The sequence below is a fragment of the Uloborus diversus genome, chromosome 5 (genome assembly GCF_026930045.1).
Source record: "Uloborus diversus isolate 005 chromosome 5, Udiv.v.3.1, whole genome shotgun sequence".
Taxonomy (NCBI): Eukaryota; Metazoa; Arthropoda; class Arachnida; order Araneae; family Uloboridae; genus Uloborus; species Uloborus diversus.
Window position 1 is genome coordinate 119024780 of NC_072735.1, and position 27525 is coordinate 119052304.

The window sequence follows — 27525 nt, forward strand, 5'->3', positions numbered from 1 at the left end:
TTATTAGTTTCTTCCAAAAGAATATTTTTAAAGATTAATATTAAATGATGCATCTTACAAAAAAATATTAGACAATATTTTAAAAGTGCACACTTGTATTCTTAAATTTTTAAATGCACAGGCCTGCCTTTTTGAAACTAAGCAGGGTTGCCACGCACCGGGAAAACCGGGAAAACCTGGAATTGTCAGGGAAAATGAAAATGGCCGAAAATCAGGGAAATGTCAGGGAAAATGAAAAATTGCATATTTCCGATCGTTCTTAGCGCCGCCTGCGGTCTATGACGTCAAAAAAAAAACTTTCTGCCTTGTTTTTTTCGCCGCCATTCCCTTCCCATTCGTCGTTTTGTCATTCCCCTCTTTCTTCTTCCCCCTGCAGTTCTTTTTATCAACAACTCTGCCATTGGCACGTGCGCCATAGCAGTCGGCGTGCACCATAGCAGTCAGCGGCGGACATGCGCAGAAGGTACTTCTTTTCTTCCTCGTTTGAGCGGGCTCTGTTTAAGCGCTGCTTGTTTACGTCAGCAGTTCTGAAGTTGTTTTGTCTGGGAGTGCCGACTGAAGTTTTTAATGAGCTGCAATAATCTTTTAATATTTTATATTATCTCTTTAAATTAATTAATGAAATCGTATTATTCTAAACAATTTTGTTCTGTAAATTTAGTTCATGAGACAATTTTAAACTTAGAAAGTTTCTTTTTTACAGAAGTATCGCTAATCTTTTAGTATTTTGGTAGTGATCTTTTAGGACTTCCAATGCGCTTCTTTCTTTCAAAATAAAAGTATTCCGATTAAAAAAAAAATCTGCACATCAGAGAAGTTTCTGATCAATGCTCAAACTTTAACTTTATGACAGAGTGCCCACAGGAGTGATTATGGCGCAAGTTGCGCCATCAATTTTTTTTTTTTTTTTTTGGGGGGGGGGGTTTAATTATTTATTTTACTTTATTTTTATTCAATTTATTTACTCATATTATTTTACTTTATTATTTTCATCTGTGTGTGTGTATTTTATTGGGGAGCGAGCACACTTTTTTTTCAAAACAATAATTAAAAATAAATAAATAGGTAAAAAAAATAAAAGAGGCTTAAAAATAAAAAAGCGCTAAGGCGTTCAGAAATATTGGGGGGGGGGGGGTTGTGCTATTGAACTTGGGGGGGGGGGAGCACCCCTGTTTTATGAGCAACAAACAGGGGAAATATGTGAAGCTAAAAGGTGCATGATTTTTTTACAGGCCAAAGTCTAAAAGCGCTTTGAGTTCAATGGATTGGAGGTGTAGAAAGCAATAATTGAAAAAGTTTAGGTTTCATAAGTTTTAGTTCAGATTATTTTAGCAATTAACTTTATTTTTGTGATACAGATGTCACAATTGCTAATTCTGCAGTTCTTTCACTTGATGTAAGGCAGTGGCTCCTCGCTATTGAAAATTAGATATGCTACATTTACGTTAATTGTTTATTACAGTGATTTGCTTCACTTGTGTTAGTACATTAGGGTACTTCAAAAATACACTTAAAAAAAAAAGGTTTCTCCTAGAAAACAGGATACCACTCAATGTTTTTAGACTTGTAGATAGTAAAATACTGGAGGAATTTTAACTTCCTATTCCAACTGAAAGAGGATGCTCGACCCCCTCCCTCAAACTTCATAAGTATCAGGCGGGGGTTAAAAAAATTCATTGAACTGAAAAAACAATGTTACATACTATAATCTACACGAGTTATATGCATATTCATTGCAATAAAATAATTACTTACATAAAAAAAAACAGCTGGGGAAATTAAATGTTTCTAAATTTGACTTTTTCTATGCTACAGCTAATTTTAAATGGAGGCGTCATTGAGCACCCTCTTAAAATTTGAGCAAGAAGCTGAAACTTTTACAGCACAATACTATTAGTAAGTCTAAAAAAAAATAAGGGGTGTCTTGGACTCGAGCCGAGAGAGAAAAAAAAAATTGAACCACCCTTAGTACATATTTTTGATTATTTCAGCTTGAGTAAATTAAATTTGGTAGCCATTGTTTGTAAAGTTTGAAAATGAGGTAAGTTTTATCAAAATTTGAGATGTATATATTAATGTTGCAAAATGAAGGTGGAGATTGATAATCTGGAATTTTTCTCAAAACCACCTGGAAAACCTGGAAATGTCAGGGAATTTCATTCTTGAACTTCCGTGGCAACCCTGAACTAACTGCTTGTTGTAATCCTATGTTTCTCTTTTGTGAATCCAGGGTTTTTTTTTTGGTACAGATGTGATATACCCCCCATTTGGCGACATTCGATTTTTTTGCACAAAATTAAAAATATTTTTCTCGCCAATGAGGCGATAATTTTTTATGCATGGCATCCCTGGCCAAACTAACCTGTGTTTAGCAACCCGAAGGCAATCTTACAGATCTGTTCAAACTTGTTTACTTGGGTTGTTTGGGTTTCACGCAGGAGAGATACGTGGTGTTGTTTCGTGCAATATACCTCACAGGAATGCTTATTTTGTGTTAGTTTAAATTCAGTAGTTGTGTTTTGAAGTAAAAACATTAGAAAATGCCAGTTTCTTCAAACTTGAAGGTTAATTAAAAGTTAACTCCAACGTGGTGTGTATCTGTAACGTGCCATTGTCATATGATGTATTGTTTTAGACTGAGTGTGAATATTTATACCATATAAAAAGGTAAGTTCTTTATTTTAGAATTCAAAAAAAACCTCTCACTTCCAAAATTCTTTGTTTTTACAAATCCTTGAGGGGTTCTTGCAGTTTTTAATTTTATTTTTACTGTATGTAAATTAATTTTACAGAAATAGTACGGTTATTTTGTTCTAAAAGTTAATTCTTATCGATGCCACGAATTATTTAGACATTCTATTAACGTGCCTCCTTTAGGTACTGAATTTTATGTTAACAATTGAAAGTTCTTTCGGTTGTACTCTTAAAAATGCTGAATTTTATTAATAAATCTGCACAATAATGGTGCATATTTCACACTTAAAACTGTGTCATTATTGTACACTGAACGGAAGTAGCCACCCTTGGGTGTCTCCATGAAAATATACATAACTGTGACCATACTCCGACTGTAATGTATATTAACAGTCGGAGGGATAACGACCTGGCGAGCCAGAGGTCTCATAGTACTTTCGTAATGAGACCGAGGCAGGGCCGGCGAGCCGAGGTCTCATTACGAAAGTACTATGAGACCGAGGGCTCGTATCCCGGAGAAATGATGAAAAAAAAATTAATGCATTAATTTCGACTTGTAATTAATACAATAATTTATTTCATTGTATTTTAATATGTTTACAAAAAAACCCCGGCCCTGTACATTTTTGAAGCATATATTCGTGATGTTCTTTGTTGTGCTTTTATGTTGTTTTTATATATATTGTGTTCTGAAGTGCTTTGATCATGTTTTTTTATCTGATTTTTTCCTGTTGGCGCTAAAAAAGCATCGCTAAGAACGATGTATGACATATGTCGTCATACATCGTTTTCTTGGCGACGCTTTCTTGGCGCCAACTGGAAAAAGTCGCCAAGGGTGGGGTATATCACATCAGTTCCTTTTTTTTGTGCTGATTAATTACAAGTAAAGATTTAAAAATGTAATGTTTTTAGTTTTAACAGTTTGTTGTGTGTTGGTTAAAAAAGTGTACAAATACACCCACGGCATGCATTGTAAGATTTTTAAAGTTTATATGCTGGCAGCTATGCTTAAAATAATGAATAAAATTAGAAGTTTTAAGACAGCATAAGTTAAGCTAACTTAATTATTATTTCTTTTGTTGAGAAAGAAATTGTATTTCTAAACATGTAACGTACATCAGACTTTATTCATTCATTGATTCATTTGTACATTCAGTGATTAATTTGTAGTTACTGCAAAATAATCAATTTCACTTTTTTTTATTGTTGAAAGCTATAATTATGATGAAATTCATTTACAAGATTTTACTCTTGGCTATTTAAAATTATACTAATTCTGTACCTCAGAGCCAGTCTTGCACCCGGTAGCAGAAACTGCGAGACACGAGACGTGCGTCGCAGATCTTTCAGCGTCCTGCAGATAATTTTACCAAAAAACAAAAAGAAAGAAAAAATTAATAAAGAAAAGGAAAAGAAATAAAACTTGGCAAAAAGATCGTTCGGAGTTCGTATTTTCACCGGAAAAGCGATGGATGCTTCAGCATTTCAGTTAGAAACATAGTCGCCATATTTGGTCATTCATAAGATCGAAGTAGCCTAAAAGTGCCTACATTTTCCAAAACAAAGGAGAATTGGATGTTTCATTTAACTACAAACTAATAAAAATGACTTAAAATGTGCAACAAACCTTTTTTTTTGGAGGGGGGGGGGATTTTAAAATAGTTTTCTTGAGAAATGAAAAATTTTATATTTAAAATTTCACCTTATCCTCATTGCTTTGGACGCAAAAGCGCTAAAAACTTTTCAACTTAAGTGCAGTCTTATGAGGATTTTTATTTTAAAATTATTTTTAGCAACAAATTCAGAAATGAAGATTTTAATTTTTGGCATAGTCGCCATGTTTGGTCATTCCCAAGATGTTGGTACGCAAGACTCTTTTAAGTGTCTACGTTTTCATAATTGGAATGGGATGTTTACTGCAATTCATGCTGATGAAAATAGTGCAAAATGTGCCATTTTTTCGGATAATTCTTAATTATTGTCTTGAAAAATGTAAAACTTTATCTTTACAATATTATCCTATATTCATTGTTTTAGAGGCTAATGTGCTAAAAGCTGATTATTTCAAGGATTTTGAGTCTCTCTCTATTACTACTTTACAAATTAAAAAATCTATTTATAATCATTGAATTTTTCGCGTAGACGCCATGTTTGGTCGTTTGCAAGATGGAAATAGATGAGACTATTACTTGTCTAAGTTCCCAAAAAAAGAAATGGATCAAGTTTTGATCAGTGTACTTCAATACAAACTATTGAAGGTACCATAAAATGTACAATAAATCATGTTTTTTAAATTATTTTCATGAAAAATGAATTATTATCTACACAATTGTGTTTGACCCTCATTGCTTTTGAAGCTCTGCTATAAACTAAAACATTCATCTAAAATGCAGTTTCCAGCCAACTTCTCATTCACTAATTTATTTATTTATTCATTTTTTGAAGAAAAAATCAAAAACCTATTTTAACTTGAATTTTCCACATTTAAATAAATATGAATTGAATAATTGTTTTTCATAGTGTGCAGAGTTCTATTTATTTTTATGAATGTAGTGAGCCTTCCCACCCCCTTTTTATATTTTAAAACTCGGCGACGGTGGGGGCCACTAAGTTTTTCGGGTCTAGTGATCACTGGCCATTTGGAACATATCTGAATCTTGACCATTCAAGGGACTTGTGTATTTTATGAAAACTTAATGAAACTAATGATAATGTTGCAGATTATTTTCAACTGCCCAAAATAGTGTCGCAGACTAGCTAGAAAGTTTCTGCTACTGTGGTCTTGCATAATAATATAGATGAACGCGCGAACGGTGTTCGCAGAAAATTTTAGGCTCTGCAGAATTTTTTTTTCAAACTGCTAACGTTGATTAAAAAGAAAAAAAAATTTTTTTAATTTATTTTTCTTTAAAGGAATTTTTAAGAAAATCCCAGAGTTTATTTCTGTTGAAGCCTTTTAAAGCACATGTGTAAAAAAAATAATGGTTTTGGCAGTTTTCTTCAGCAAACTGTATGTTATTGTAAAAAAAATTAAAAGATTGAAAGAACTTTTTTTTGTCATATTTGAATATAAATTTAATTTTTTATTCAAGGGTGAGTTAGGCAAAATAATTATTTGCAGAAAATTTCCAGTTAGGATTTGTGTTCGCAGAAAGCGTTTCATTTTATCTAAGTCTGCTCAGAGCCAGAAGGAATTAAATCCGAAACTTGCGATTTTCCATTAAAAAATGCATTGTATGTAAAAGCCCATTCCGCATCGAATCATGTAAATGTAATTCTTTAAAAAAAAAAAAAATCTTTTCAATATTTTACCAGGGTTAAAAGAGTGCGCCTCCACATCCTTTGCATGCGCCGGAAAAAGTTTTTTCTCTCCCTTGAAAATTACCATAATGTGACTTACATCCTTCTGGGTCTGAGATACAGAATTATTTCTTATAATTATTACATTTGTGCCAAGGTCTATTTGTTAAATTTATGGTACTTTTTTATTAGTTCAAGATTTTAAAACAGTATTTCTCCCATAAAAAACTCTACTTATTAAGAAATGAAATTACAAGATTTTACTTTTCATTATGCGGTTTATCATCAAGTAATTAGGTATAGGTGTGAATATTAAACATTAATAAATAATTAATTCATTAAATTTTCATGCCTTTCCAAATATGAAATCGTTTTTCTTACAAATATTGTTTTAACCAAATAAACCTGGTTTAAATCAAAACACCAGTTCAAAAAGAAAAAAAAAGTTTTTTACTAAACTTGCTGGAATGTAAGTAATTTTTTGAATTTACTGAGAAACATAAGTTTGTCTCCATCTCTTTATCAATGAACATTTCAAAAATGAAAATCCTTTTAGTAAATGACAGGAGTTTTTTAAAGCCAGCATTTTCACTCATAAATCTCTTGTACTGAGTTTCATCAAATTTTGCATGGGTTTGTCTTGAAAAGTGTGTCATTATGACAGATTCTGCACTAGTTCTGTATTTATTAATCTGTATAATTACTGAGTGCTGATAAACATTTTAAAATCAAGCTTAGTATTTTATCGTTTAAGAATATAATGTTATTTTATTTTCCAGAATATGCCTTTAAAGCAATCAATCAAGGTGGTCTGACATCTATTGGTTTAAAAGGAAAAGATGTTGCAGTTTTAGTTACACAAAAGAAAGTTCCTGTGAGTAAACTTCCATTTTTGTTTCTTATTATTTCCAACATTTTGCTGTGTTTGACATCTAAAATGCTTGAAGTAATAATCCATACTAATATTATAAAGAGAGAGTATTATATTTTTGTGTGTTTATATGTTCGACGTAATCTCCGAAACCACTGCATCTATTTGAAAAATTCATTCACTACACGAAAGGTGCTTTTTTTCTGAGTGATATAGGCTATAATTCGAAAAAATCCGATCAATAGTTCTTGTTTTATTCCAATTTAGGCCCAAATTTCACAAATTCCTGAATATGGGAGTGAAAAATTACTTGAACATATTAATATTATATGTCGTAGAAAAGGATAAAATTTTCCATTTTCTAAACAATTTGTTTCAATGCTCTAACTTAATTATGGCGAGAGTAATTTGCATTTTTAACTCCAATTTCTTTTGGCTTAGCTAAAATTTAGGCACTACTTTCTCCATTAAATCTATCAATGAAAAGTGAAGGAATTGTCCCACAGTTTTCTTTCTGACACCATTGGAAAAAGCGACATTTTTTACTCCCTCTCTTGACCTATGGTTGGAAAACTTAGCTTCTATCTTCAAAGGAAAAAAAGTTACAAGCATTTTTAAATCAAGTTGGAAAAATATAATTTTGATTCAGGTTGTCAACCATTTTATTTTCGCATTTACATGGTTAAGCTTTTTGAATCTGTTGTTTCTTTCCTTATTTTGCATTTAATTTCTTAAACTTATTTTATTTGGTGTTTTCATGGTTACGCTTCTAAAATCCATCTTTCGCATTTTAATTTCTTAAAAGTATTTTAATGTCTGTCATCATTGTTTGGAAGGGTAACTTTGCATGGTGTTTTTTTTTCTTTCTTTTATTTAAGCCTGGTTGTTGAATGTATGTCACTTGACACAATTTTTATTCTCAAGGTAGACAGGGCAAAACCCCGCAACAAAGCTTTTAATATATAAAGATTTGAAAGCAACTGGTAATGTGATTTTATACTTTTCTGTTTGTTTGGCGAAACATTTTTTATTGCCAAAGAAAAAAACATCTGCATCACTCGCATAAGGGCTGGGTTCCGGTAGCGTATTTTGCTACCGAAACCCAGCTTGGTCGCTTGGCACGTTAGGTGCTGAGCAGTTCAGTCTAGGATTATTGTTTTAAGGCAACCGTTTATGTAATTCATTGTTTTGGCGATTTGTTTTGAAAGAAAAGAAACTTTTGATTTGTTTTTATCCGAGTGAAATGTACGAGATTTTCTTCTTTTTCTCTGACAATGATTTTTAAATGTTCCCGGGATGTTTTTTTTTCGTTAGACAGATGGATTATGATAGCGTGGTTGCTGGGCGAGTTTGGCGATAAAATGTTTACTTTTTGGTTATTTTTCCAAAATCTGCCGCAAAATTTTACTGATTTTTCAGCAAGGTTTGTATGCTTCTTCAAAACTCCTCCAATACTTCTTCATTTACGAAATTTTTTTAAAGGGCTCTTTAGACTCTTTCATTTTGGTTCAAACTCCTTCTTAGTTCAAGACTACATGGTCTTCCCTATGACAGTAACTTGAAATACTTCAATTGAGAACTTAACTTCATCACAAAGGCGAAGTTATAAGGGCAATTTTAATGTAGTAATTTCTCATATTTTCTTTATCATAAAGATGTGATTTACAAATTGATCATAGAATTTTTAAAAGTTGAAGGTAAAAATATTATTAGATGACTAAGACAATTCATAAATGAAGTAAACCATGCTTAAATGGTGCTTGGCCATTTTTTTAAGTTTTATGATCATTGTTTTCCTTCCACCCCACTCTCAGTCTAAGTCAGTTTGTCTAAGTATTATTTAAATATTTAACAGGGTTCGTACGCCCTTGAAAAACCTTGAAAAGTGCTTGAAAAAAGAAAGTTCATTTTCAAGTGCTTGAAAACCTTGAAAAAGTTTTAAAACCTTGAAAAAGTTTCTTAGTGCTTAAATTCTCTCAAAAATCAACGAATTGTGTTTAGAAGTTTTAAAAAAGTATTTCACCAATGCAATTTTCTGAACATGTGTTCTATGCAACATCGCGAAAAATTGCTTCCGTGTTTGGGATTTCAATCCTTTTGCATCTTGTAAATATTTTGATGTTTTTTACAACCGAAAGATATTTTGACATATGGTACCTTAGATTAGTTTATTTTTTGTTTAATTTCATTAATTAGCAAAGAAATTAATTTGGAAACCATGACAACATTGACCTTACTCGGGTTTCGCGGAAAATTGCTCTTGTGTTTGAAATTTCAATCTTTTTGCATCCTGAAAATATTTAAATATTTTGGCTAATCAAATGTTAGTTTCGCATATGCTACCTTAGATTAGTATATTTTTTGTTTAATTTTAATAAAAAAACAAATAAATTTATTTCATGGGAAACATGCCACGTCGAACGAACTCAGACTTTGCGAAAAATTGCTTCTCGTGTTTGAAATTTCAATCTTTTTGCATCTTGCAAATATTTAAATATATTCACTAATCGGATGTTATTTTCATATTTGCTACCATAGATTAGCATATTTTATGTTTAATTTCAGTAAAATATAAGTTTATTTTATGGGAAACATGACAACATTAAACTTAATTCGCGAAAATTTGCTTCCCTTGTTTGAGATTTCAATCCTTTTGCATTTTGTAAATATTTTTATATTTTTGGCAATTAGTAGTTATTTTGACACTGCTACATCAGATTAGCTTATTTTATTTTTTATTTTAATAACTAAAGAGTTAAAGAATTTATTACCTTGGTCTTGTTTAATTATTTGCTAATTTATTTTTGCAATTTTGAATGATTATCTTTACCTAATTTTTGGTCATAGCAGATTTTTTTTTTTTTTTAAATTTAAATTTCAGCAGTTGAGCACCTAACAAATTAACTTAAAGTTTGTATTTTAAATATAAAGTTGATGTATATAATTTTATTTATAAGTACATCATTTTTTTATGTCTGCTAAAATAAATAAGGTGTATAACAGGGGTGGTTGTGTTATGATTATTCTCTTGAAATCCAGTAGTGTTCGTTTTTATGCTTTTACCTCCCTATATCTCCAATTTTCCCCTTTTCCTCAAATGTTCAAATTACTACTTTATTAAGGTTGTGGGTACTTGGAGCTTACCGAAAGAGGCTTTAATCAGCAAAGGGGTAGATAGCTTAAGGAGGGTCATTCATCTTCATTTGGATCTAATAAATTGACCAGTACAAGCCTAGCTAGGCCCAGTGCCTGTTGCTGGTTATCAACAGGCACTGGGCATGGTATTTCTATGCAAAATATTTTGACTTAATAAACTATTTTATGAATTGTATGCATAGCAAAAGTTGTTGTTGTACATATGTATATTCAAGTAATAGGGGTCTTAGTTTTAAAAAATGTTCCCCCCCCTCGCCCCATTTTGCTCTTTGAAACTTTCAGGTAATTTTTTATGAACTCACAAATCACCTGAATATTATTGCCTTTCTAAATTTACATTCTAATTTCAACAATAACCCATTTTTTCCCAAAATAAAACTACTTTTGTCATAATATATGTCAACTTCTTGTGAATCTTTTCAATTTCGAAATATGGCTCTATAAATCTGAACTTGCACATTTATTGTCTATTGCAAGTTAATCAATGAAAGCTGAATAGGCTCAAGTTTGCATTCACAGTATTTATCACTGCTTAAGCTGCTTTTGTATATTTTGAGGTGTAGAGACTGGACTGTGGACTTTCATAAGCTTTTCTTACTTCCTAATTTTTAAATTTACTCGAGGACAGTTGAAGTACCTTATTGTCTGAACAGCTAATAAATACATACAAATAATTGATTTGCATACTTATAAATGATTTGCAAACCTAATATTTTTAGAACTTAATAGTGAAAACTGAAATAACTTTCTGGGTAGTGTTTTTGTCCTAACCGCCCTTATATTGTAATAAACCACTGTATAGATATTGGAAATAAATGTTGAAACCCGGGGGGGCAGGGGGGGAGTGACTTCAAAAACTCCTCTCTGGCAATGCCATCGAACTTGGGTATTTTAGTTTCTTCCCTTAAAAGTTAAAAGCACTTATGAAAGGTTTTTTTTTAAAGTATTAATTTGCTGATTCTAGAACATATACAAACCTCTGACTGCTGCAACCTTTGAAAAACCTCAAAATTAAACCTTTTGGTATCTGCTTCTCTTTATGACCAAACTTTTCAAACATTTTCAGAAAAACTTTGAACGCAGTAGATCTTTCATCAAAGCGTCTCTCGTTGTAGAAAAAGCAATTTTGCTTTCCTATACTTTTTTGTATTATTGCCTTATTTCTATGTGTTTGTAGTAAATGAAATCTGCATACAATATTTTTAGTACAAATTTATGATATTGCCTTGAAAACAAAATTTTTTACCTTGAAAAGTACTTGAAAAGTGCTTGAATTTTTTTCTGCCTAAAGGGTATGAACCCTGTTTAAAAATACATAAGCAGCTGTACAATATTAAGTGATTGTGTAAAAAACAATAGTTTAGCAAATCGCAGTTATGATATTGTAAAATGAGTCATCCACAAGTGATGTCATGCCTTGAGGGGGAGACGGGTTCATGAAATTGTGACAAGGGGAAGAGAGAGGGCAACAAAAAGTAACATCACACAGTTATTATAACAATATGTTTGTAAAAAATAGGACATGTGACAAGAGGAGTAAGATATAGTGACACTTTTTGACAAAGAGGAATGGGGTCAAACATGTTGAAAAAAAGTGACATAAGACAGCTCGTTAGTACTCCTTTGAAATCTCATTTTACACTTTCAAAACTTCTTCATTTTAATTTTGAAAATGAGTATGAATCTTGTTCAAGCGTGATTGTTGAACATCTGTCACTTGACATAACTTTTATTTTTGAGATGGACTGTGCAAAGCCGGGTAACATAGCTAGTATTAACTATAAAATGTGGTACTTAAATTAAATTTGGTCATCCATTCCAATTTAAGTGGTTCAATTTTCAAACTTCACCATCTGACCATAATTTGTTAGATGATTTTGTTCTTGGCTGCGATAGAAATTAAATAACCAAAGTAAAAGTTTTATTTAATTAGTGTATTTGAAATTGCCTTTAAATATTCAGGTTTTGAATCCCTCTCCCTCCCAACAATTTAGTGGCAAAATTAAGAATTGAAAACTTATTAAATTTTTTTATCCCTTTTGAAATTACATTATGTTTCTATATATTACCTTATTTTTTGTTCACTGCTTCATAATTATACAATAGGACAAGTTATTGGATCCATCCTCTGTTTCCCATGTTTATCCAATTACTGAAAGGATTGGAGCTGTCATGACTGGACTCGTAGGTAAGGATCCTCTTTTAATATAAATATATATGTACAGTAATAATTTTAAAAGATGAATTTGTATCATTTCTTCCATAATTTAAGTATTTAGTCATAAAATTTGATGCATATATCAATTTAAGTAAATTCCAAAATCTATCCCTGTCTCAGATCAAAAAAATTAAAAAAAAAAAAAAGCATAGTTGCTACCTTTAACATTACTAAGTACAAATTACTCTGTATGAGTATGCCAATATTGCTAACTTCAAATCAACTTATTTAAATATCAAACTGCTATTAGGTAGTTGGTTTTTCTCTATTAATACATCAGTGCCTAAAGTTCTTTAACACTAGAATCATGGCAGTCTTTGTACACCATTTTGAACCTCGCAAAAAGAATCCGCATTGTTGCCTAAATAAGGTTATATATTTAAAAATCAGTTAAAAAGTTTATTTTAAAGGATTCTGAGATTTTCAGTATATGTAATGAAATATTGAAAACAGTTTTAAAATGACACTTGCCTACACTTTTAGGTATAAATAACTCTATAGCTTAGGTAAAAAAAAAAATCTTAAAAACTTTATATTATAGCACAGCATGATTATTTAGGAGGAGTAAAGGAAGGATTAAGCTTTTTATGAACATTTAGAGGAGCAGTTAAAAAAAAGTTCACTTGGGGTTAAACTAACTCTTTCCATAATTCTAGTGTTATTGCTCATGAACTAGCATGTATCATAGTTCTCCTATTTTCCTATCAGGGTTCGTAAGCTCGTTTAAAACTTCTCCAATACATTTAGGAATTTTTTTGAAATCCCCTTCAACTCCTCTGCATTTTTGTGCTAACTCCTTTAAAACTCCTCTACTTTTAGTTTAAGACCAGGCCAAGATCTATAAATTTTGCCTCCCCCCCCCTGCAATAAAATCTGTAGGACCCCAGAGGCCAGCAGTAAATATATGCAATGTTAATATGTCTTAGTGCTAGTTTTTTTTAATTTTCTTTTCAATTTCTTATACTGTTGGGCTCTTTAAGGACGTGGGCCCCACCTCACTGTGGGTGTGCAGACCCGGGTCTGTTTAAGACTACAGCATACTTGCCAACTCTACTGTTTTTAACGGGATACTCCCGTTTTTTGCTTCCATCTCCCGATTTCCCGTTTTTTACGATTTTCTCCCATTTTTGCAGTTTTTTCAGTCAATCACCAAAAGGTTTCACTTTTTTCTCAATATATGGCATCCTTTTCTAGTCCACCAATGTCAGGGAATAAGAATTTTTCCAATTAATAACTCATTTAGTAAAAATTAATTTTTTAGAAGCTTTCCCCATTGCATGTTCAACAAAGCAAGTGTTTTGCTGAAAATTGCAGCAGATTTCAATCTTTTTGCATCTTAAAAATATTTCAATTGTTTTGAAAGTTTGAAGTTGTTTTAACATGTACTATGCTATACCTACTTATTTTATACATATATATATATATATGTATACAGGGTTCGCGTTTACACGCTATAGCGGGTTTTTTGCGCAAATTCGCGGAAAGGGAACGCAACTTCCGCGAAAATTCGGGTCCTGGGGACCCAGAAAACCCAAAAGATAAGAAACAAAAAAAACAAAAAAAAATGTGGAAAATGCTGAAGATCCATTTAGTAATTGCTTTTAAGCTTCAATAACCAGGAGAATCAGCAGAAAGGAATTAAAATGACCCTATCTCTTTATCAGCTATTCAAACACACCCCTATTGTTGACCAGTCAATGGAGTTTTATTAGTGATAAGACTGGAACTTACAGTGATCTCCTGGGTTGAGCTCAGGGAGCAAAATATTGCAGGTTCATAAATAGTCCATTGTACTGTAAACTGAACAAGCTCTCCCTCAACTTTTATCTTTCCTGAAAACAGTGATCAAGACTAAAAGTAAGAGTGTGGTTTCAGTGTAATCTTCAGGATTAATAAAAGACAACTGTACAGTAAAAGCATATCTATTTGCACTCATGTAACCAGAATTATTTTTGGAAATCATGAATCCCCTATAACAGGATAGGAAAAAAAAAAGGTGAACATTTTCCCGATCGCGCTGAACACAAAATTCTGAACTTCACCACTCATTTTTCTTCTTAAATTGCTTATGAATACTTGAACTTTATACAAAAGCACTTTAAGCTTGTCCTGTTTCTAGTAATTCATCTCTTTCTGATGTTTTTTTTTTATTTGGACTTGCAAAAGTCAGGTATTAATCGACCGCGCCATTTTGAAAATGGCGTGATTTTAAAAATACCATGGAAGCCAAAACAGATATTTTGAGAGTCAAAATTAAGTCAAATGTACTGATTTAAGATTGCAAATGAGCAGTTTTCACACATGTGAGAGAATGGTTCGGTTTTTGCGATCGCGATTTTTGCGTTGGGTTCATTTGCTTGCGATTTTTTTCTTCTATTTCTGTGTAATTCTCAATGATAATTGATGATAGTTCATGCTGGATAGGGGGGAGGGGGCTTTTTGGTATTTTCATTTAGAAAAAAATCCAGGAAAATAAAGGTAAAGGGAGTGCTTTCTGCTTGATCAATCAGAGGCACTTGTTTAGTATTTTATGGTAAAATTCAATTTTTTTTAAAAGTAAATTTTGAGTGTGATTATCTCATTGTAACTGACCTAATAGTTTCTCACACAACTAAGTCTTGCAAGTGTATTATTTGAAAATTAATTTTACAATGATAATCAGAAAAAATAAAACCAATTTAGTTTATTTCATAACTTTTTTAAATCACTATGTGAATAGTTTTTTTCCCAAGTATTAACCTTTTTATATTATTCATTTATATGGTAAGATTTTCTGTTTTAAATTTAAGGGACTCATTTTTTCCACCAAAGGACCCAAATCTGTTTCATTAATGGGTCCCTGGGACTCAGGTTACGGATAGTTGAGCGCGAACACTGATATATATATATATATATATATATATATATATATATATATATATATAATTTTTTTTTTTTTCGGATTTTAGTAATTAAATTTTTGTAGCTATTTTTTGGTAGAGGCTCGGAGTGTACGAAACTTAAGCAAATTCTCCCATTCATTCGTTCTCTCAAATTTCTTTTTAAATTTAATATTCATGTTATTTAACCCATTCCATGACCAGCCCAAAACCCCTTAACGGGCATGCCACAGATAATGAAACGGGAGTTGCTTTTTGCTACGTTGTAAAAGCACTTTTCTCCCCATTTTGCTATTGGGATTTTAATGTTGTTTTTGCTGTTGAGCTTGCATTCGAAAATCGCACCACTTTATTAATTTTTAGGTACTAGATTAAGTATTGCAATAAAATACGAGGATGCTAATATGTGCTAAAATATTCATTAAATTTACATAGTAAATAGCTGGAAAATAATAAACAATAGAGGATAGGATGAAAAGCAATTATTTTTATAACACTAAATATTTTATTGATTTATTTTTCTTTTTGCTTTTATCTCAGTATATCATTTTTTTTTCTTTTCATACACTTAAGAAATCAAAACTGTTAAATGTAAGAAGATCTATCTTTCAAAAGGGCTCAACAAAACATTCTTCAAACAATTGACTGATCGATCCAACCTGTGAGCTTGGGAATTGAATGGACAAAAACGCTTTAACTGTGGGAATGATTTTCTAAGAGGATAAAAAGTATTCTTTGGTTCCTTTTGATATATTGTGACCCTTCAAAACGACCAATAAACACAGAGCCGGTCGGTTCTTTTATCGTAACTCTGACTTTTAAATCCCTTCTGAGTGTCCAGATGTCGGTTGCTCAAGCGTCGGAAGTATTTTAAAGATAAATGATTCCAAAAGATCAAAACCATAGGCAAATTTAAGACTGAGTTCCTGGGGGGGGGGGGGGGGGCAGGATTTTTTTTTGGGGGGGGGCAGCATTTTTAATTGCCCCCCACCTCTCCCATGTTTTTGTCTATTTACTGTGATGCATAAGACCATTCTTTACTTTTTATGTGTCGTTTTCATTACTGTGTGTAATCATGCTGTCCTTTTTAAATTGACCTTAAAAGAGAGGGGGCTGGTGTTAAGAGAGTGACCCAGTGCTCCTTTTTAAGTAGGATATAGAAAATCTCCAGTTTTAGGGAGCCGGGGGTTACTTCCCCCGGAGGAAATTTTCTAAAATGGATATAAAATTCTGCATTTTGAAGTCTTATAAGGGTTAATTGGAAATAATAGGCAAATATTTTTTTTTTAAGTTTTATGCTTTAAAAGTGCTTTGTGATGCAAGTCAATACTTTAAAAGGAATGGTGCACAGATTTAGAGAATAGGTATCAAGAGAGTAACATAGTACCCATTTGAACAATTCTTAATTTATACACTTGATAAGAAATAAAATTGAAGCACACTTTGCTTAGGAGTTTCAAAGACTTGTCTAATTATTTTCAAGGTTTGGTTAGTTAGATTGGGTTTTTGACTCAAGAGCCCTGGTAGGTTATACTGCACTAATTCTTTTCAGGGATTTTAGAACCTATCAATAATTCGCACTTACCAATCTCTGAAATTGAGTAGTAGATTATACAGTCGTACAGTATTGTTCAAATGTTGTAAGAAACAGCTATTTTAAGTTTAAAAGAAAAAATAAACTTTTAGTTTCCTATTCAAAAAAGAAAAAATCATGATTTTTTTTTTGTTATAAGATTTTGGAAGATAAGTTGTTACTATATAAACTCCTCCCAAAACTGGGGGGCATTGTCTCCTTTGCCTCCCCCCCCTATAAATCCACCTATGCTCTTCTAAACTATTAAAAAACAAAAAAATAATGATATTTTTTTTAATTTTGGAAGATGTGTTGTTAATACACAAAGTTCTCCCAAAACTGGGGGGGGGCATTGCCCCCTCTGCCCCCTCCATAAATCCGCCCATGATCAAAACTTGCGGCTAATCCCCTAGTTCCCTAAAGGATACTTTTGTGCATACAACTAAAAGCCCCCAGCTGCGAGAGGAATAACAGAGACAGCCTGGGAGAGGTCGAATCCCTAAGAAGGTGTCCCCCTTGGTGTCTTGTGGTCAACCCTTCCACATTATTTTCTTACAACAAAACAGTTTGAATCAGAAAGGAATTTCAAAGCAAGCTTTACTGCTTGTATTTGGGAACATGTCTTCAGAAGAAAAAAAAAAGAAAATCTTGCTTAAAATCTAGTCGGATTGTTTTTCTTTTTTTAAACATACTTGGATAAATTTTAGCTCGTTTCATAGGATTATTTACTAATTAAGGCAATTTGATTATTGAAAAGAAACCAAATATTTTATTTCTATTTTTAATATATCATAAAAGAAGGTGCAATTAAAACATTGGAGCTATTTTAAAACAAAAAATAAAATCTGAAAAAGAAAGGGAGGAAAGGAATGTTTTGTTTCGTATGACCAGGGTTCGTACGCTCTTTCAAAACTCCTCCAATACTCCTTCATTTATGAAAATTTTTTGAAGGGCCCTTCAAACTCCTTCATTTTGGTTTTAACTCCTTCAAAACTCCTTTTTTAGAGTTCAAGACTACATAATCTTCCTCTATAACAGAAACTTAAAATACTTCGATTGAGAACTAACTTCGTCACAAAGGCAATTTTAATGTAGTAATTTCGTGCATTTATTTTTTGGATTTACAAACTGCTCATAGTTAATTCATTTAAGTTGGAGGTGAAAATTTTATTAGAAGACTAAGGCATTTCATAAGTGAAGTAAAACATGCTTGAATGGTGCTTGGCTATTTTTTCAAGTTTTAAGATTATTGTTTTTTTCCCCACCACACTCTCAGCAGCAAAAGGCAAGTTGTCTAATTATTATTTGAATATTTAAAACTACATAAGTAAATGTACTACACTAAGTGATTGCGTTAAAAAAAAGCAATTGTTTAGTTAATTGCAGTTATGATATTGTAAAAAGGGTCATCCACAAGTGATGTCATGCTTTTGAGGAGGAGACGGGCCCATGAAATTGTGACAAGGGAAAGAGAGAGGGTGACAAAAAGTGACACAGTTATTGTAACAATATAACGTGACAAGAGAAGTTTGGAGTGAAGTGACACTTTGTGATAAAGGGTGCAGATGGTCAAATATATTGGAAAAAAGTGTGACATCATTTAATGACACTCCATTAGTACTCCTTCAAAATCTCATTTTACTCCTTCAAAACTCCTCTAAAACTCCTTCACTTTATTTCTGAAATTGAGTACGAACCCTGATAACTAAAGCGAAAAGAACTCAAGATATTATCATTTCATTTGTACTGTAGTATATATATATATTTTTTTTCATGGCCAACTATTTCGTATAGTCAATGTGGTCGTCATAATGTTTATTTGTGAAATTAAAAATATTCAAAACCGTATCACTAAAAATCCATTAAAGGGTGCCACGAATATAAAAAGTTATAATTTAAGTTTGAAAATATCATCATTTAAAAATAAATAAACAAAAAAAAAAAAAAAATAATAATAATAAAAAATAATAATAGTATACAAATAAATAAACAGCGTAGTAAACACATTATAATTTGAAAAAAAAAACATACTCGTACAAAATTAAGATATGTAAGAGAATTTTAAAAAATATTATTGCGTAAAATAAATTATAATATTTGAGGATTATGAAACATTTAGTTAAGGATGCTTGTGTAAGACGTGGATCTTTGATAACAAGAAAAAAATATTTCTGTTTCTTTGCTTTATTCAAGCATAGAAATATTGGTAAAATGAGTAAGGAAACATTTTCACACTTGTTCATTATGAGCTCAAATGCCAGAATGCTAAGAAACAAAGCTTCCACGAAAAGATAAAAATGTATTGCCTGAATATTTAAAGCATTATACGTATCCCATCCAAGAGTACTTGAAAGGTTAATATCTTAGTAAAATAAAATAAATTACAGCAACAGTTTCTTGAAATACTATAAATTATATCCCTTTCGACTAAGGAAAAGAGCTTGATTACCGCTCCCCTTAAAGCACCAGAATCCAACAGAGAAGCGCAATAACAGGGTTCTGCCCCTGGAAGGATCGCAGACACATATTCGGCCGAAGCAAAAACTGCTAGAAACGCTGTGACGACACAGGTTCGACGAAGGCAGTTAGGAACCATTTTCTTGCGACGAGCCTGAATCGGCCGGGGCAGTTTTAACATAAACTGCGCGGCCGATCCTGTATCGGCCGGGGCAAGGAATGGGTTAAAAGCATAATTTAATAATTCTGTTGCGAAGATATGTCGCCGGTGAATCATCTATATAGCTCTAGTGTTATCTCCTTTTTTTTTATTCCTCGAAGGTTGGCAAGTATGCATGTGCATTGTTGTGTGTGTGTGTGTAAACCTGTGAGTATGCACGTAGGCGTATGTGTATGAGCGTGCGTTTGTGTGCGGACATGGACACCACCGACCAGAAGAAGCAGATTCTTTGGGACAGTGCTCGACCAGAGGAGCAGCTCCTGCAGCGGACGGTGGGCAGGAGTGCTGCAAAGGGAGGTGGGGGGAAAATAAAATCAGCGTAACATCAAGGTCAAATGAGAACAATAAGCAATCGTGATTGCTCAAAAAAAAAGTCCAAGAACACGTAGAGTAGGCATAAAATTGAGCTTATACCTGCACACTTTTTGCATCCCTGATAGACGATGCAGTCAGAGTAAGAAAAGAAAATGTACAAAATTATGAAAACAAGAAACATTCATGTGAAATTCTCTGCTTTTATATATAAAAAAATTAATGCCAAATTTTCACCTTTCAAAAGTCTCATGTATGAATGTTGGAAAAATCAATAAACATTAATTTTTATGACAGTCTTCATTATTAAAATATGTTAAAAGGGTATTTTCATTAAGGTTTGTACTGAGTCTTTTAATTAAAATGACTTTTTTTTCTTTGACAAAAATTTTGTATTGTTAAATGCATTAAACCAGGAGAAATAATGTCTATAATGGAAAACATAATGATTTTCTTAAAACCTATTTGTCCTGTTTCTATTGTTGTCACTGATCATTAGGTAAATAAATCACATGATTTGTAACTTTTTAAAATGTGAGCAAAATATGCGTTGATCTTTTGCTTTTTAAAGTTGTATAATGTACATCAGATTCATTTGTACAGTAAACCCCTCCTAACGGACACCCCTCAAAGGCAACACCCCTCTTATGCGGACAATTTTTAATTCCTCAGTTCCAATGCAAATAACATTATTAAACCCCTATCCTGCGGACACCTCTCCATTGCGGACAAAATTTTTTGTCCTGTTAGTGTCCGTATTAGAAGGATTTTGCTGTAGATACTGCAGAATACTTTTCATGTTTAAGAATAATTTTATTTATTTTTTTTATTAACAGTTAATAGCTATGATTATGAGGAAATTAGTTTTCAAAAATTTATTTTTGGTTATTTGTAATTAATAATGTCGGAACTATCACAGTAAATTATTGCTTTGACTACTTATACCAAGACCCATTTACATGTTGTATTTTTTATAAGTGTTAGATTTTCAAACAATATTCTCCAATAGAAATCTTTAAGTATGAGGAAATGAAATTACAAGATTTTACTCTTAATTATTTAATTAATTATGAAGAAATTAGGTACAAATATAAATATTAAACATTCCTTAACAAACAATTAACTCATAAAATCTTCATGATTTTACCAAAATAAAATAGTTTTTTTTTTTTTTTACAAATAGTAATAAAAACCAAATAAACTCGGTTTAAACCAAAAAAACCTGGTTTAAAAAAAAACGATATTATACCAACCCTGATGAGTGGTATGATTCATTTAAGCCACATCTTGCATTGAAGAGCAAAAAAGTTATGCTATTAAATATTTGCCAAAATGCACTATAATATTTCTGGAGAATGAGAAATTATTGTGCATAATAATTTTGATGATTAAAATTTTTAAAAATAAGGTGAAAGAAATGGCAGTAAATTTTCTATGTATATTATCTCCTATAATATTGTTTACTTATTTGCTTTTAAAGAAAAGGAAAGGGTGTGGCTGAATTGTTTAAAAAAATACAGGTTGATCGCTTATGGGCCATTTCATAGCCTTTTGTCCAAACATGGATTCCGCAACATGACACTATTTTGTTATAACTATTTAATTTACTTTTTGATTAGCACATTGTTTATTTTGAGTTTGTGTGTTTGTAACACTAACTCAAAATAAAATTTTATGCTAATCGAACAGTAATTTAAATCAGTATGGCAAAAAAAAGTCATGTTGCAAACTCTTCATTTATGCAAAATACTGTGAAAGGACCCTTAAGCTATTATTCTCGGATCTAAAAACAAAGCACTAAAATAAATAAAAATTTCATTGTATTGAAATTGAAACAAAGTGTAAAAAGGAGTTTCTTTTAACGTTATTCGATAATTCAGTTAGATTTCCCGAGGTAATTATTATTCATTGTTATTTGTAGCTGATGGGCAATCTCAAGTTCAAAGAGCCAGATATGAAGCTGCTAACTGGCAATATCGTTATGGTTATACTATACCTGTGGATATGCTGTGCAAAAGAATTGCAGATATTTCACAAATCTACACTCAGAATGCTGAAATGAGGCCATTAGGATGTAGTAAGTTGTTTTATTCATGTGTCTTATCTTATAACAACATAGGAACGAAGAATATTTCATTCGAAGACTGGGTTGGTGCGCCCTTGAAAAAAAAAAAGTCTATTTTCAAGTGCTTGAAAACCTTATAAAAGTTTTTGTATCCTGAAAAAGTTTCTTAGTGCTTGAATTCTTCTAAAAATCAGTGGGTTGTGCTTAAAATTTTTCAAAAATGTTTCATCAATATAATTTTCTGAACAAGCAGTCAATTTGCTGCATTGTGAAAAATTACTTCCTGTGTTTGAGATTTCAATCCTTTTACATCTTGCAAATATGTTGATGTTTTTGGCAGTTGGAAGTTACTTTGATATATGTTACTTTCGATTAACTTATTTTGTGTTTAATTTTAATACCGTAATTTCGGGTAGATAAGCCGCGGCTTATACCTGTTGCAAAGTTGAAATTTAACAGCTGCGGCGTATCTGAAGAAATTTTCCTCCCATCCTTCTTTCTTAGTGTTTCTCATGTTCGACCAATCGAGCAGCAGTGTTAAAATTCATTAAAAACGCTAGTAGAGCTCTGAAATTGCACCATGAAACAGATTTCTCATTAAATTAATTTCCCACTCCCTTAAACCTGCGTTAGTTTGCCGATTTTACCTCTGTTCTCTGTTGTTGTTCTTTCCAGTGTTGCCAGATTCGTGATGGTACCATACGTTTCACAAGGCTGAAAAATGGAGAAGTCGCTAGCTTGTCTGATAGTCCCTATAGTCTGAGTAATGTTTTAAAATGTCTCAATGATAAATTTAAAAAAAAAAATCAATTGATAAAAGTTAAAAATTTTTTCGTGAACTGCTAAGTATAACACGATGATTTGAAAACTTCTCACCCAACCAAAATTAGATGTCGTCTGGAAACACTAGTTTTTGCGTAACCAAAGCGTTTTCCTATCTTTTTTTTTTTTTTTTTTTGCAGGAAGTTTTCTCCATTTCTATCTATCAACAAGTGTAGTCACTTGTTACAGTTTCGTTCTAACTATAATAAATGATCACATCAATGTATATATAGAGAGAGATATATATATAGAGGGGGTGGGGTGCCATGTTTTGATACGCTCTTCTGCGGCCTACACGATTAGGCGACTTATCCGATGAACTTTTGTTTTTAGTTGGTAAGTTATTGCACGTGCGGCTGATACGATAGGGAGGCTTAGCTACCCAAAACTACGGTAAGTAATGAGGTTTAGTGTTCTTGCTCATCATTTCAAATTTTGAGGCCTTGCTTCTCAGAAAAGATATTTGAATAAAAAAAGATTTATGTCTATGATGTCCATGGGAATCGGCCACTTGAGTCTGATATCGGGGGGCACGGAAGTGCCCCCGCCAAGTCGAGCGCGATGCAAACACTGTTGCACCATCCTTTACTGGAACCATTTCATCGAATTTTCAGGCCCCTATTTGAGAACCTTCTGATGAGACCAAAACGCAGAAATTTTTTATCATCCAGTAAGCTATAATCGCATATTTAAAATCCGAAATTTCAAGTCTGTAGCTCTTTAGTTCTGAAGTTAAACGAAAGCAAAGTGCAGCATTTATGCATTTATGACACTCACTCATGATCATCAAAATAGAACTAGTACTTCCCATAAATTCAGAGAGGTGAAATTTGGTACAGAGTTAGGGTTTAATGGCCACATAAAGGGAAAACTATAAAAACTAGGCTAATCGAAAATCTGGAGTGACCCTGATTACAAAACACAAGAGCCCAACCAAACTATTAGAGATCGACATACCGCCTTTAAAAAAAATATTCAACTTGGTGGGCCGCTTCATTTGATGTCAAAAATCGAAAGTCTGAAGTATCTAATGAAGAACCCTCAGCTGGTCTCAGCTGTATTAGAGATATTTTAATGCCCCCTTTTACTATTGGTACATAAAAAAATCGACTGTCATTGCAAAAGTCCAGTGTAGTGGGACACATCTTCTAATTTAATCTATCCTAACTTTAGTCTACTCGAACATTACACAAATTAAATGTTTCTACAAAAAGAAGTGAAATCCCACCAAAAACACTCTGTAAAAAACTAGTCAAGTCTCGATGGAGCTGCTTGTTTATCGCTAAAAAGTAATGAAATCTAGACAAAGTCATGACAAGTCTAAGGTTTCTTACTGCGATTTCTTTATCATTATAGTTAATGTTGTGTGACTTGGCCATTAAAAGGTACACAAGGGTACAAAACCAGGTGCTCCATGACACCATTGCATCAATCTTTTGCCTGAACCGCTACCCATTGACGATGGAAAATTGCCACTTTGAAAACGTGTAAACAAAATTGACTTGTACCGAGGCCTTCGAGATAGGAAGGCCATCCAACTTGCATATGACGTCATCGTTAGTCGATCCAAAATGATTTTCGGAGAGCGCGCTCCTATTATTTTGCTCTTATTGAAAAATTTGGTTATTGAATCATCTTCTATTATTTTGGTCGCATTAAAAGTTCTGATTTGCCATTTGAAAACAAAAAGGAACTAATCATGAAGCATTCAAAAATACACTGAATTTTATTCATAATATTTTACATTAAAACATTCAAATCTCAAAAAGTATTTAAACAAGTAAACAAGTTTTTATTTTACAATTATGTTAAAACGAAGTCGTGAATGAAAAACATTTCATCTTTCATTTGAAAACATATTAAAAAGTAATTACATTCTAAAGTATACCGTGAATTTTATTTGTAGTATATTGCACTAAAACAGTAAATCTTAAAAATTATTTAAATAAGTAAATGAGCTTCTATTTAATAACAATATTGAAACAAAAAATGTATTAATAAACTGAAAATAAAATGTTTAAAATAAAACTAAATTTTTGAAATGAAATAAACGGAAACATGACTGCAACGTGTTTCATAAGATATTAATCTATAATATAAGAGATACATCAAATTTACGTAACACTAGATTGTTGCTTGCATAAAATTTATGAGCAAATAAATGCTTTCAAAAAACATAATTGGACGCCCATTCCCCAAAAGAGATGAGCACCCCCTCCCCCCCCCCTTGCTAACTGCTAAAACTCTCCAGGAAGAGAAAAATACCGCTGAAAGCATCTTCCACCTACCTCTAAAAATTTCAATAGCATAGTTATGTTATGAGATCGTGACCCCCCCCCCCCCCCCCCCCCCGCCTCCTCCTCCTCCTCGGTGGGTACTCTTAAAAACAGAAGATCTTAAAGTGATCTTTTATTTTTTTGGGCCTTTAATATTTCATCATTTTTGACTTTGGTGAAATTGTTTAAAAGGGCGTTAGTTGATGACCAAATCACCTTTTTCAAAAATAACTCCATTGAATGGCCATTCTGACAACTTTCTTCATTACCTAATAAATTGTGCTCCATTAAGCAATCTTGTGTTAAAGTTACAGCAACGTTCCGTTGACTAAACTCTTTTAGGAATTCCGACTCGTAATCTTGGCATAACTTTTCAAGAACAATATAGTTATAAATAACCGAATTTACCACATGCTTTTTTGGAAATAATAACCCTCCTCGATCTAGATTTTTTGTAAACTGATATGCTTCAGCATCAGCATCAGCCAAAACTAGTTCTTTTTCCTGCAAATGTAAATATTTGCAATCATTACAATTATTATTTTGCTTTATTACCCTTGAGGCACAATAACCTGCTAAATATACTATTATAGGTAGAAGGGGCTCTATTTTTGAAACATCATCGGGCATAACTTGCACATCAAAATTTGCAGAAAGATTTTCCGGATCTCTGATATTTTTTTCTTTGCAATCCCTTTCTAAATCCAAATTTATTATTGATATTGTCCCAAAAGCTTTACTTGGGATTTTCAGTTGCATTATTGATTTCATTCTTAATTTTTTTTCACATTCAAACAGCCGTCTGGTAGAAATATGGTACTGACCCCCAGCCAGTTGCCTATAGCAACCAAATCTACTCTCTAAATCATCGGTTTGTAATTTTCCTGGAAGAATACATTTAAAACCCAAATTTGTGGTACAGTAATTTACAATTTCAATAATTTTCTTAGTGGTTAATTTAAAAGCAGCATGTGTTTCCTTGGTAAACATCCATGTGTCACAGTTCATGGATTCCCAAGCTTCAAGCCAACTTAAAAACTCTTTCAAATATTCCATACTTTTGCCATTTTGAGTTAATGGCAATTGATATTCATTTCTTAAATGAAATCCTATGCTAGTTGTTTTTGCATTTACTATCTGCCACCAAGTACTAATAATTTTGATGAACTCTGCCGTGTCTTGATGATGTAAAATGTTATGTAAAGGCCCCAGTTCAATTAAGCCATGCGAAACAAATTCATTAAAAATCTGCAGTACTAACTTGACATTTTGCTTCTCCATGCTAGTTGGAGCAAGTGCTTTCAAGCTTAGTCGAAATCCATATTTTAGAAGATTATTGCATTCAAGCTCGTGCAACCTTTTTAAAGCATCAAAAGATGCTGTTTTAAATTCAAAATCGTCAATAGACGATAAACCAAATTTTGGATAAAAAAAAAAACATTTTCCGCAATTTTTCTGGTTCAACCAGTTGTTTCTTGCACCTTTTAATAAGTGAACAGTATCGACTAAAAAAAGTAATGGTCTAGTGGGATCAACTGGATGTGGATATTTGTGTACAATTGAAGGGGGGTTTGAGAAGAATGAAACCGCTTTTCGATTGATAGCATTATTATCGGTACTTAAACATATGACAAAAAAACCTATATTTTCTAAACCAATAATGATTTTTTTAAGGATTTCATGAAGTGTTTCTCCGTCTATGCTGCTGACTGGAAGAACATGGACAACATCTTTATACTTCGATAAAAGACTTTTTATCATGAAAACATGTGCACTTGATGCAACATTTGCATCATAGGACATTCCCACAATATTACCACCTTTGTAATCAAAATATTCCTGGACATGAACTTCATCAAGCATTACTAAAACTGTTTTATCCTTTTCTTCTAAAAATTTAAACTTATTTTTAACATAGTGCAAAAAATTAGTATTTAATTGCTCAACTTGTGGAGTAACATTGTACTTTAAACAAATATTTCTAATTGTATTAGGATGCGGTAAAACAATATTTCCACTTTGTCGCAAAAATTTATATGCACTTGGAGATATTGTGTACAATAAAGAAGAAAATACAATCATGTCTGAGGAGAACCTATGTCCAAGTTTGTCATGATTAAGGTAGGACAGCTGATCAATAAGAAAGGAAATCATTTCGCCATTAACATCTGGAAGCCCAACAAATGTTTTCATTAAATCATTTATTATATTAATTTTTAATTTATTATTTTGGCAAGAAGGTGAATCTAAAACTTTTAATTCATTTAAAATATCAATAATGCAATTAACATTATTAAAGATTTGCGGGAAAGAATATGTTTTTAACGACTTTAGCTCCGTATCTTTGAGAAAAATTTTCACCATGCAGTTTTCGTGCATGACAACAGAGCATTTTACTACGGGAGTAGCCTGCAAAGAAATAATTAAAAATGCAACAGAATCTTCTTTTTCTAAAACAGTCCAATCATTGTCTGTAAACATATGCAATTTGTTTTTAAATTCAACAATGTCTGAGAACTGTCTCTCTAAATCATAGTCTTGTTTAGATTTTACGCTCTCCTCCATGGCAAGTTCAATATGTTCCATCTCTTTTCTTTTGGATCTGCTTTCCGAAAATTCTCTCGAAACGGAAGGTAGTGAAGAAAAGTACTGTGGTAAATTAGGAAGCAACGAAGGCACAGC

The 27525-nt window shown here is 32.2% G+C and overlaps 1 protein-coding gene across 1 annotated transcript in view; it reads left to right on the forward strand.

The window, feature by feature from the left end:
• The window catches only part of LOC129222131 (proteasome subunit alpha type-6-like), a 41426-nt gene that overhangs the window by 2413 nt on the left and 11488 nt on the right, over window positions 1-27525 (forward strand). The window contains exons 2-4 of the mRNA XM_054856582.1: window positions 6774-6868; window positions 12128-12209; window positions 21602-21757. Of these exons, the coding sequence (XP_054712557.1) occupies window positions 6774-6868; window positions 12128-12209; window positions 21602-21757 (333 nt within the window). The remainder of the gene's footprint in view (window positions 1-6773; window positions 6869-12127; window positions 12210-21601; window positions 21758-27525) is intronic.